Source organism: Mobula birostris, chromosome 18 (assembly GCF_030028105.1).
Source record: "Mobula birostris isolate sMobBir1 chromosome 18, sMobBir1.hap1, whole genome shotgun sequence".
Taxonomy (NCBI): Eukaryota; Metazoa; Chordata; class Chondrichthyes; order Myliobatiformes; family Myliobatidae; genus Mobula; species Mobula birostris.
Window position 1 is genome coordinate 39,769,275 of NC_092387.1, and position 13,114 is coordinate 39,782,388.

At 42.3% G+C, this 13,114-nt stretch overlaps 1 protein-coding gene across 1 annotated transcript in view; it reads right to left on the reverse strand.

The window, feature by feature from the left end:
• The window catches only part of ptpn20 (protein tyrosine phosphatase non-receptor type 20), a 412,353-nt gene that overhangs the window by 105,732 nt on the left and 293,507 nt on the right, over positions 1-13,114 (reverse strand). Inside the window, exon 33 of the mRNA XM_072282567.1 lies at positions 12,193-12,403. Coding sequence (XP_072138668.1) covers positions 12,193-12,403 — 211 coding nt within the window. The remainder of the gene's footprint in view (positions 1-12,192; positions 12,404-13,114) is intronic.

The following is a 13,114-nucleotide window of genomic DNA, read 5'->3' on the forward strand; positions in this document are numbered from 1 at the left end:
TTCTTCCCTCTCCAGCTATTTACCCCACCTGGGTTAAGACCATAAGACAAAGGAGCAGAAGTCGGCCATTCGGCCCATCGAGTCTGCTCTGCCATTTTATCATGAGCTGATCCATTCTCCCATTTAGTCCCACTCCCCCGCCTTCTCACCATAACCTTTGATGCCCTGGCTACTCAGATACCTATCAATCTCTGCCTTAAATACACCCAATGACTTGGTTTCCACTGCCGCCCGCGGCAACAAATTCCATAGATTCACCACCCTTTAGCTAAAATTTTCTTTGCATTTCTGTTCTGAATGGGCGCCCTTCAATCCTTAAGTCATACCCTCTCATACTAGACTCTCCCATCATGGGAAACAACTTTGCCATATCCACTCTGTCCATGTCTTTCAACATTCGAAATGTGTCTATGAGGTCCCCCCTCATTCTTCTGAACTCCAAGGAATACAGTCCAAGAACGGACAAACGTTCCTCATATGTTAATCCTCTCATTCCCAGAATCATTCTAGTGAATCTTCTTTTTACCCTCTCCAACGTCAGCACATCCTTTCTTAAATAACGAGACCAAAACTGCCCACAGTACTCCAAGTGAGGTCTCACCAGCGCATTATAGAGCCTCAACATCACATCCCTGCTCCTATACTCTCTTCCTCTAGAAATGAATGCAAACATTGCATTCGCCTTCTTCACCACCGACTCAACCTGGAGGTTAACCTTAAGGGTATCCTGCATGAGGACTCCCAAGTCCCGATGCATCTCAGAACTTTGAATTCTCTCCCCATTTAAATAATAGTCTGCCCATTTATTTCTTCTGCCAAAGTGCATAACCATACACTTTCCAACATTGTATTTCATTTGCGACTTCTTTGCCCGTTCTTCCTATCTATCCAAGTCTCTCTGTTTCCTCAGCACTACCTATCTTTAGGGTATCATCAGCAAACTTAGCCACAAAGCCATCTATTCCATAATCCAAATCGTTTATGTACAACGTAAAAAGAAGCGGCCCCAACACGGACTCCTGTGGAACACCACTGGTAACCGGCAGCCAACCAGAATAGGATCCCTTTATTCCCACTCTCTGTTTCCTGCCAATCAGCCAATGCCCTATCCACATATGTAACTTTCCCATAATTCCATGGGCTCTTATCTTGTTAAGCAGCCTCATGTGTGGCACCTTGTCAAAGGCCTTCTGAAAATCCAAATATACAACATCCACTGCATCTCCCTTGTCTAGCCTACTTGTAATTTCCTCAAAAAATTGTAGTAGGTTTGTCAGGAAGGATTTTACTTTAAGGAAACCATGCTGAGTTCTGCCTATCTTGTCATATGCCTCCAGGTACTCTGTAACCTCATCCTTGACAATCGACTCCAACAACTTCCCAACCACCGATGTCAAGCTAACAGGTCTATAATTTCCTTTTTGCTTCCTTTCCCCCTTCTTAAATAGTGGAGTGACATTTGCAATCTTCCAGTCCTCCGGAATCACGCCAGAATCTATCGACTTTTGAAAGATCATCGCCAATGCCTCCACAATCTCCACAGCTACTTCCTTCAGAACACGAGGGTGCATTCCATCTGGTCTGGGAGATTTATCTAACTTTAGACTATTCAGCTTCCTGAGTACTTTCTCTGTCGTAATTGTGACTGCACACACTTCTCTTCCCTGCCACCCTTGGTTGTCCGGTATACTGCTGATGTCTTCCTCAGTGAAGACTGATGCAAAATACTCATTCAGTTCCTCCGCCATCTCTTTATCTCCAATTACAATTTCTCCAGCATCATTTTCTATCGGCCCTATATCTACTCTCACCTGTCTTTTACTCTTTATATACTTGAAAAAGCTTTTAGTATCCTCTCTGATATTATTTGCTAGCTTCCTTTCATAGGGTTCATCTTTTCCCTCTTAATTACCTTCTTAGTTTCCTTTTGTACGCTTTTAAAAACTTCCCAATCCTCTGTCTTCCCACTAATTTTTGCTTCCTTGTATGCCCTCTCCTTTGCTTTAACTTTGTCTTTGACTTCTCTTGGCAGCCACAGTTGCATCCCTTTTCCATTCGAAAATTTCTTCTTTTTTGGAATATACCTGTCTTGCACCTTCCTCATTTCTCGCATAAACTCCAGCCACTGCTGCTCTGCCGTCCTTCCCGCCAGTATCCCTTTCCAGTCAACTTCGGCCAGTTCCCCTCTCATACAACTATAATTTCCTTTACTCCACTGAAATACCGACACATCGGATTTCAGCTTCTCTTTTTCAAATTTCACAGTGAACTCAATCATGTTATGATCACTGTCTCCTAAGGGTTCCTTCACCTCAATCTCTCTAATCACCTCTGGTTCATTACACAATACCCAATCCAGTACAGCCGATCCCCTAGTGGGCTCAACAACAAGCTGTTCTAAAAAGCCACCTTGTAGACATTCTACAAATTCTCTCTCTTGAGATCCAGTGCCGACCTGATTTTCCCAATCCACTCGCATGTTAAAATCCCCCACAAATATCATAATACTGCCCCTCTGACAAGCCTTTTCTATTTCCTGCTATAATTTGTAGTCCACATCACTGCAGCTGTTTGGAGGCCTGTATATAACTGCCATCAGGGTCCTTTTACCCCTGCGATTTCTTAGCTCAATCCATAAAGATTCTGCACCTTCCGATCCTATGTCACCTCTTTCTAATGATTTGATATAATTTCTCACCAATAAAGCCACACCACCCCCCCCCCCCCGCCTACCTTCCTATCCTTCCGATACACCATGTATCCATGGACATTCAGCTCCCAGAGACATGCGTCCTTTAGCCACATCTCAGTGATGGCCACAATATCATACCTGCCAATCTGTAGCTGTATGACAAGATCATCCACCTTATTCCTTATGCTGCGTGCATTTAAGTACAACACCTTAAGACCAGTATTTGGTACTTTTCGCTTTGATTGCACTGCAACTTTATTGCACTGCAACTCATCTCAATGGCTACAAATTTGCCCCATCACCTGCCTGTCTTTCCTGACATCTTTACTGCTCACTATCTTAGATTTATTTCTGTTTTCCCCTTCCTCTGCTCTATCATTCCGGTTCCCATCCCCCTGCCAAATTAGTTTAAACCCTCCCTAACAGCTCTATTAAACCTTCCCGCCAGGATACTGGTCCCCCTCGGGTTCAGGTGTAACCTGTCCATTTGAACAGGTCATACTTCCCCCAGAAGAGATCCAAATGATCCAAGAATCTGAAGCCGTGCCCCCTGCACCAGTCTCTCAGCCACACATTCATCTGCCTGATCCTACTATTCTTGCCCTTGCTAGCACATGGCACAGGTAGCAATCCCGAGATTACTACCCTAGAGGTCCTGCTTCTCAGTTTCCTTCCTAACTCCCGGAAATCTCTCTTCAGGACCTCCTCCTTTCTCCTATCTATGTCATTGTTACCAACTTGTACCAAGACAACTGGCTGCTCGCCCTCTCCCTTCAGAATATTCTGGACCCGATCTGAGACATCCCGTACCCTGGCACCTGGGAGGAAACACACCATGCCGGTATCTCTATCAGGCTCACAGAATCTCCTGTCCATTCCCCTGACAATGGAATCCCCTATGACTACCGCATTCCTCTTCTCCCTCCTTCCCTCCTGCATGACAGCGCCAGGCTCAGTGCCAAAGACCCGGTCACCGTGGGCGTCCCCTGTCAGGTCATCCCCCTCAACAGCATCCAGAACAAGATAGTTGTTGCTGAGGGGGACAGACACAGGGGTGCTCTCCACTATCCGGGCATTTTCCTTCCCTCTTTTGACAGTCACCCAGTTTTCTGACCCCTGTAGCCTAGGGATGACTACCTCCCTGTAGCTCCTGTCTATCACCTCTTCACTTTCCCTGATAAGCAGTAGGTCATCAAGCTGCAGCTCCAGATCCCTAACATGGTCTCTGAGGAGCTGCATCTCGGTGCACCTGGCGCAGATGTGGCCATCAGGGAGGCTGGAGGTCTCCCAGGATTCCCACATCTGACACCCTGAACAAAGCACTAACCCTGCAGGCATGTTATCTAATTCTACAGGAATGAAACAAGAAAAATAAGTCTATCTAAGGGTTCATCTATTACCTTCCAGCTAGCCTCCTTCTCCTCCCCACAGCTTTTTATTCTGGCATCTTCCACCTTCCTTTCCAGTTCCGAAGAAGTGTCTTGGCCTGAAATGTCAACTGCTTATTCATTTCCATGGATGCTGCCTGACTTGCTGAGTTCCTCCAGCATTTTATGTGTGATATTTTGCATTTCCAGCATCTGTAGAATTTCTTGTGTATATAAATGTATACATTTTATTGTAGCCGTTGTTCTTTGGTTCAATTGCTATATGAATATAATGTAGACAGAAATGACTAAATTCACATGCATTTGGCCACAATCTTTTATCCACAGACAAAATTCAACAAGTCAAGGAATGAACTCAGTGTGCTGTCAGCCTTTTGAGTAATACGCTTTGCTAAGTGAGACATCTATTGGCTGTAAGCCTGCTCGCAACTTTCTTCAATAAATGAAAATTAATACCGGATAAGATGTTGGTTTTCAGTCTGAGATTTACAGAATATGGCTCCATGAATATACTGCTAATCAGAAAGTTAAGTGACAAGACAGACATTCCTGAACTGATTCTGTGAATCTGTGAGTCCAGAGGAGGGAGGAGGACGAGGCCAGCCTGTCCTGTGGCTGGAGCACTGAGCGTGTGTGTGGGTGGGTGGATGGGAGGGAGGTATGACGGTTGTTTTGCTACTTTTACTTTCTCACTTGCTGTGTTCAGTGTTGTTTTGCCAAGCATTGTGTGCATGCTATGTTGGCGGTAGAATGTATGGCGACACTTGCACGATGCCCCCAGCACATCCTTGCGTTGGTTAACGCAAAAGACACATTTCACTGTACGTTTCAATGTACACGTGATACCTACATCTGAATCTGCTTTACTTTATCAAGAGCAGCACTGTTACTGTTGCAGTGTCATGAATGACACGATGAACTGAAATCCATCCTGAAGGAATATGTAAACTCCATACTGCAAATGAAAGTCAAACACGTATAGTTCACCAGTCCTGGCAAATATTCATCCCTCTATCAATAAACTTAGCTCCGTGTGAGTGGGAATCTGCAGGATCTGTTTGCAAATTCCAAACTCTATCACATTTAACAGTGACGAGACTTAAAAGTCCTGTGCTGTGAAGCACTGTGGAAAAACCTAAGACAGTGAAAGAAAATATATAAATATATGGATCATCAAGGATAGAGGTATCATAGAACCAGTAATGAGCAGCTTTAAATTAATTTAGTGGAGTCACTAGATGCTGAAGGTGAAGAAATAGTGCTTACCCGAGCAGCATGGGTAGTGTAGAGGTCAGCATAAAGCTTTACAGTGTGCCAGCTCTGAGATCAGAGCTCGATTCCCAATACTGAATGTCAGGAGTTTGTATGTTCTCCCCATAACTGCGTGCATTTCCTCTAGGTGCCCTGGTTTCCTCCTACACCCCAAAGATGTATGGTTAGAGTAAGTGAGTTGTCGGCATGCTCTTTTGGTGTCAGAAGCATGGTGATACTTGCAGGCTGCCCGATAATCACTCATTTTATTTGAAGCAAATGAATCATTTCGTTGTATAATATATTTCAATGTGTATGAGACAGAGCTCATTTTGGGAGTTAGGTTGAAAGCTGAAAAACAGGACCTCTAGGGTAGTAATCTCTGGAGTACTGCCTGTGCCATGCGCCAGTTAGGGTAAGAATAGGATGATCTGGCAGATGAATGCCTGGCTGAGGAAATGGCTCAGGGGGCAGGGTTTCAGATTTCTGGATCATTGGGATCACTTCCGGGGAATGTATGACCTGCACAAAAAGGACAGGTTGCACCTGAGCCCAAGGGGGACCAAAATCCTTGTGGTCAGGCTTGATAGAGCTGTTCGGGAGGATATAAACTAATTTGACAAGGGGAAGGGAACCAGAACAATAGAGATGAGGAGAGGGCAGTTGATATAAAGTTGATGCAGTACGTGGTGAGACTGTGAGGAAGTCAGGCAGATAACAGGGCAACATTGTAATTGGTGGAGTAAGCTGAAGTGTAAGATGAGAGCAAAATCTAAAGAGTGGTGAATACAGGGCTGAAGGTGTTAAATTTGAATCCATGCAATATACAGAATGAGGTAGATGATCTTGTAGCGCGGTTAGAGATTAGCAGGAATGGCTTTGTGGGCATCACTGAGTCATGGCTGAAAGAAGATAATAGTTGGGAGCTTAATATTCAAGGATACACATTGTTATCAAAAGGACAGGCAGGTACGCAGAGGGGGTGGCATGGCTCTGTTGATAAAAAAAAAATGAAATCAAGTCTGTAGAAAGAAGTGACGAAGGATTGTAAGCATAGTTCCCTCTAAGCTGTGCGCCTGTGCACGCACACACGTTTTTCAACCAGCGCACAAAGGAAATTAATGTGCGCACAAAAGCTTAGTTACCTAAAAGAATGTAGTAATTAATAATTATACTTATTGAAAATAATCTTAAATGTTTCTGTTAACTAGTTAGGCGGTTTTTCAAATACCACAATGCACGTCACTAATTTACGTCACTTCACCTTTCCTGTTCCGGTTTGTACAGCTGCATCATGGCGGCAGCCATCTTTGGTGGACAGTGTTCATATCGTAAAGTTTACAAAGATCTGTTTCAAATCCTGTAAATAGCTTACTAAGTTTTTATTGGAAGAAGTATTGATTCACTATGTCAAATTCACAAGAAGCGAAGGGTGTGAAGCGCAAAAGAACTGCAAATTTGTTTAAATTTGAATGGCTTAACAAAATAGCAGAAACTGCTACACCAAAAGCTCATGAGGTCATGATCGTTCAGCTACAAGAAATATTTATGTATGATTCGGAAACTGGAGTTAGCTGTTTGTATTGTCGTGATGCGAAAGTTGCTGGAGAATTTGCTAGTGGAAAGAAGTGGGATGATATTTGGAAATTTGACTTTTTGAAGCGTCATTTGGCAAGTAAGTTGCATTTGGACGGTGTACAAAACCTCAGGCAACAGAACCTATCGTTACCCATTACAGGAGTGCTACGCATGTTACGGTTGAGTGCAGATGAGCAAGAGTAAAAACGATCAAACCCAAAGGAGATCAAAGTTTAGGTACAAGAATTGGTCAGCTTTTGATTTCTCCGCAATTGCAGATTGTGACTTCACATTTGGCGATGAACAAGTTAATGCCTTATGTCTAAAATATCATAATTTTCTAGCTGAAAATACTGTAATAGTTAGACAGGTTAATGATTTCAAATTTTCTGTGCAAGCAAAAATTAAATCCAAACTGATTTCAAACTTTGTTCAAATGGTGGCATTTGTACTTCAAAATGAACAGCTTTGCGACCTTGCACAGTTGATGGACATTGGGGGAACCTTTCTTGCTTCTAGTTTGGACTGTGAGCGAGGTTTTAGCCTAATGAGTCAACTAAAAAACAAGCTGAGAAACTGTTTAGGTGAATGTGAGAATCAAAATCTATCAATTGGATGGAAGTTCTATTAATCTAGATAGAGTTTACAAAGAATGGGTAAATGCCAAAGACAGGAGAGAGAAAAAATAACTGAATATTTTGTAAATCTACATAAACGGCGCCATGTGTGCATTCAGTGTACACATACTTTTGTCACAGGAAAAAAATTTGCACAGCATAAGATTTTTGCGCACATGGCTACTAAAAATTAGAGGGAACATTGATTGTAAGATGTAGAATCCTTGTGGGTAGAGTTAAAAAACTGCAGGGGTAAAAAGACCCTGATGGGAGTTATACAGTATGCAGGCCACGTAACAGTAGCCTAGACGCATACAAATTACAATGGGAGATAAAAAGGGCAATGTTATGATGGTCATGAGGGATTTCAATATGCGGGTAGATTGGGAAAAACAGGTTGGTGCTCGATCCCAAAAGACGGAATTTGAAGAATGCCTACAAGATGGCTTTTTAGAGCAGCTTGTGGTGGAGACCGCTTTGGGAAAGGCAATTCTGGATTGGGTAATGTGCAATGAACCAGATTTGAATAGGGAGCTTGGGATTAATGAACCCTAAGGAGGCAATAATCACAATATGATAGAGTTTACACTAGAGTTTGAGAGGGAGAGAAAAAGTCATATGTATCAGTATTACAGTGGAGGAAAGGGAATTACAGAGGCATGAGAGATGTGCTGGCCAAAAAATGATTGGAAAGGGATACTATTAGGAATGATGGCAAAACAGCAATGGCTGGAGTTTCTGGTGGCAATTCAGAACGCACAGGATAAATACGTACCAAAGATGAAGAAACATTCTAAAGAGAGGATGAGGCAACCATGGCTGACAAAGGAATTCAAAGACAGCATAAAAGCAGAAGGGTAGGAATATAACATAGCCAAAATTCCAGGGAAGTTTGATGATTGGGAAGCCTTTAAAAACCAACAGAAGGCAACTAAAAACGCCATAAGAAAAGATTAAATATGATGGTAAGCTAGTCAATGGTATTAAAAAAGGATACCAAAAGATTTTCAGATATATAAAGAGTAAAAGAGAGGTGACAGTGGATATCAGATCACTGGAAAAAACACTGGAGTGGTATTAATGGGGGACAAGGAAATGGTAGACAATTTTAATAAGTATTTTATGTCATGTTTCACTGTGGATGACAATAGCAGTATGCCAGAAATTTGAAAGCATCAGTGGGAAGATGTGAATGTAGTTGCTATTACTAAGGAGAAGGTGCTTGGGAAAATTGAAAGGATTGAAAGTAGATAAAACACTGATAAAATATACTACACCCCGGGGTTCTGAAACAGGTAGCTGAAGAGATTCTAAAGGATTTAGCAGTGACCTTTCAAGAATGACTAGGTTCTGGAATGGTGAGGAGGAAAGGGATTAAACTTGAGGACTGGGAGTTGACAAAATTGTGGGGAGAGCATGATAAAAAACACAGAATGGGTCTATCTTCTTGGTACTAACAACAGATCACGTCATCAACGAGGAACCAATTGTATAGATGCTAATGTTTGAGCTCATTATTAAGAATGTGGTTTGGGGTACTTGGAAGCACCTAAAATAGGGCAAATAAAATAAAATAAAACCTTGCTTTCTAAAAGGGAAAATCTTCCCTGTCAAATCTGCTGTAATTTTCCCATGAAGTAACAAGCAGGGTAAATAAAGGAGAGTCAGTGGATGTTGTTTATTTGGATTTTCAGAGGGCCTTTGAGAGGGTCAGCAACTTTAAATTCCTTGGTGTTATTATTTCGAATGACCAGTTCTGGGCCCAGCACATCAGTGCAATTGCAAAGAAAGCGTGGCAGTGCATCTACTACCTAAGGAGTTTGCAAAGATTTGGCATAGGTTTTAAAACTTTGACAGACTTCTATAGATGTGTAGGCAGTGATGGGAATCTTATTTATTATTATTATTTCTTTCTTTTTGTATTTGCACAATTTGTTGTCATTTGCACACTATTTGAATGCCCAAGTTGGTGCAGTCTTTCATTGATTCTATTATAGTTATTATTCTATTATGGATTTATTGAGTATGCCCGCAAGAAAATGAATTTCGGAGTTCTATATGGCAACATATACAAACTTTGATGATAAATTTACTTTGAACTTTGACAAGGTGACTCATGTGAGGTTAGTTAACAAGATAAGAGTTCATAGTATTACAAGAAAGAAGATTGACAGAAGATTACATGGACAGAAGATTGGCTAACTGGAAGGAGGTAACAAATGGGAATAAAGGTGGACTTTTCTGGTTGGCCATCAGTGGCTAGTGATGTTCAGCAGAGGTAGGTGCTGGGACCATTTCTTTCAATGATATATGTCAATGATCTGGGTAACAAAATCGATGGTTTAGTGGCCAGGTTTGCATTTGATACCCAAATAGGTGGAGGGGCAGGTCGTGCTGAGGAATCAGTGAGTCTACAGAAGGACTTAGACAGATTGAGAAAATAGGCAATGAAGTGGCAGTTGGTATATATAGCCGGGGTATATATCCATGCACTTTGGTAGAAGGAATAAAGGCATAGACTATTTTCTAAATGGGGAGAAAATTCAAAAATCTGAGGTGCAGAGAGACTTGGGAGTCCTCACGCAGGATTCACTAAAGGTTAACCAGCAGGTTGAGTCAGTGGTGAGGAAGGTAAATGCACTGTTAGCATTAATTTCAAGAGGGCTTGAATATAAAAGCAAGGATGTAACGCTGAGGCTTTATAAGACATTGATCAGAACGTAATTAGAGTATTGTGAGCAATTTTGGGCCCCTTATCTTAAAAAAAGTGCTGGCATTGGAGAAAGTCCAGAGTAGGTTCATGAAGCCTGTTTGACAAATTTACTGGAGTTCTTTGAGGATATAATGAGCGCTGTGGATAGAGGGGAACAGATAGACATTATTTACTTGGATTTCCAGAAGGCATTTGATAAGATGCCACATAAAAAAATATTTATAAGATAAGGATGCATAGAGTTGAGGGTGATGTATTAGCATGGATAGAGGAATGGTTAACTAATAGAAAGCAGAGAGTTGGGATACATGGGTATTATTGAGGTTGATAATTAGTGGTGAGCGGTGTGCTGCAGGGATCAGTGCTGGGCCCACAACTGTTCACGATATACATTAACAATCCGGAAGAGTGGACTGAGTGTAGTGTATTTAAGTTTGCTGATGACACTAAATTGAGTGGAAAAGCAAATTGTGCAGAAAATATGGAGAGTCTGCAGAGAAATATAGATAGGTTAAGTGAGTGGGCAAGGGTCGGCAGATGGAGTACTACGTTGGTAAGTACGAAGTCATCCACTTTTGAAAGAAAAATGAAAGAGCAGATTATTACTTAAATGGTAAAAAAATTGCAGCATGCTGCTGTGCAGAGGGACTTTGAAGTGCTTGTGCACGAATCACCAAGGGTTGGTTTGCAGGTGTAGCAGGCTATCAAGAAGGCAAATGGAATGTTGGCCTTCATTGCTAAAGGGACTGAATTTAAGAGCAGGGAGGTCATGCTGCAACTGTACAGGGTACTGGTGAAACCGCACCTGGAGTACCGGATGCAGTTCTGGTCTCCTTACTTGAAGAAGGATTTATGGGTTTTGGAAGCAGTGCAGAGGAAGTTCACCAGGTTGACTCCAGAGATGAGAGGGTTAGACTATGAGGAGAGATAGAGTTGCCTGGGACTGTACTCGCTGGAATTCAGAAGAATGAGAGGAGATCTTATAGAAACATTTAAAATTATGGAAGGGATAGATAAGATAGAGGCAGGGAAGTTGTTTTCACTGGTAGATGAGACTAGAACCAGGGGACATAGCCTCAAGATTTGGGGGAGTAGATTTAGGATGGCGATGAGGAGGAACTGTATTTCCCAGAGAGTGGTGAATTTGTGGAATTTTCTGCCCAATGAAGCAGTGGAGGCTGCCTCAGTAGATATATTTAAGATAAGGTTGGATAGATTTTTGCATTGTTGGGGAATTAAAGGTTATGGCGGAAAAGGCAGGTAGGCGCAGATGAGTCATGGCCAAATCAGCCACGATCTTATTGAAAGGCGGAGCAGGCTCAATGGGCCAGATGGCCTACTTCTGCTCCTATTTTTCATGTTCTTATGAGAATTATTCTGGGAATTAAAGGATTAACATATGAGGACAATACACGCTGGAGTTTAGAAGAATGAGGGAGGATCTCATTGAAACATATCAAATATTGAAAGGCCTAGATAGAGTGGATGTGGAGAAGACGTTTCCAATAGTAGACGAGTCTAGGACCAGAAGGCACAGCTTCAGAGTAGAGTGATGCCCATTTAGAACAGAGATGAGGAGGAACTTCTTTAGCCAGAGGGTAGTGAATCTGTGGAATTTATTGCCGCAGATGGCTGTGGAGGACAAGTCATTGGGTATATTTACTGAGGAGGTTGGTGGGTTCTTGATTAGTCAGGGCTTCAAATGTTATGGGGAGAAGGCAGGAGAATAGGGTTGAGAGGGATAATAAATCAGCCGTGATGGAATGACAGAGCAGATTCAACGAGCTGAATGGCCTAGTTCTGCTCCTATGTCATACCTTTATCTTTATCTGTATCTATAAATTATCTGAAGTTTGACTATTTTCTTCCCACTAGACTGATTTTTTTAGGCGCTCACTATAACTAGGCTTTGCAGTTAACAATTTTGCACAACATTATCAGAAAACCCCTTACCTCATGGCCTTGATGGTTATTTGGCCATTTGGAGTGTCACAAGCTTTCACTGCATCATCCAAAGTCATGCCCATGGTACAGGTGTCACATATGTAAAGGATCTTATCCCTCGGTTGCAGGCTGCCTGCCAAACTGGCGGGTGAATTTGGCACAACCTCCAGCACATAGATACCTTGCCACTTGCTCCCTATTCCCCCTGTTAATTTCAAACCTGCAATGACAAGCACAAATTGCAATTAGACCAACGGCAAAGCTACTGTAGTGTCGCAGTTAGCAGAATGCTATTACAGTGCCAGCAACCCGCATCCAATTGTGCTGCTGTCTATGAGAAGTTTGCATGTTCTCCTCATGATCGCATGGTTTTCTCCGGGTGCTTTGGTATCCTACCACATTTCAAAGACGGGTGGACTAGTAGGCTAACTGGTCACATGGGTGTAATTGGTCTCCATGGGCTCATTGGGATGGAATGTCCTGTTATCTTGCTATGTCTCTAAAAATAAAATATAAATAGATTAGTGTTGCATTTACTGGAGCAGGGTAAGACTCTCTCTTATATTCGTTGTTCTTTCTTTCAGTCGTATGTACTTTTGATACTATTCATTACAGTACTGTGGTGAGCGTATCGAGTGATTCTTGTGTATTTTCTGACTACTGAACAAAGTTGACTGTGAAAACAGGGCCTATTCCTTACCCGGAGATGGCCTATAAATGCATCAATATGCACTCTTTATCTACTACCCTCATTTCAGTAATCTGTTTTCAAATGATTAGGCCTGTTGCCCAGAGTCCATTCTCCTTTGCACTTTTAGCAGTGGACACGTAGCAAGTAGTGAGAGGCTGTAGTCTCCAAAGAGACCTTTGGTGACATACCCTGAGGCTCTTCACTAGGGATGTCCCGAGGGCCTTTAGCATTTGGTTAGAA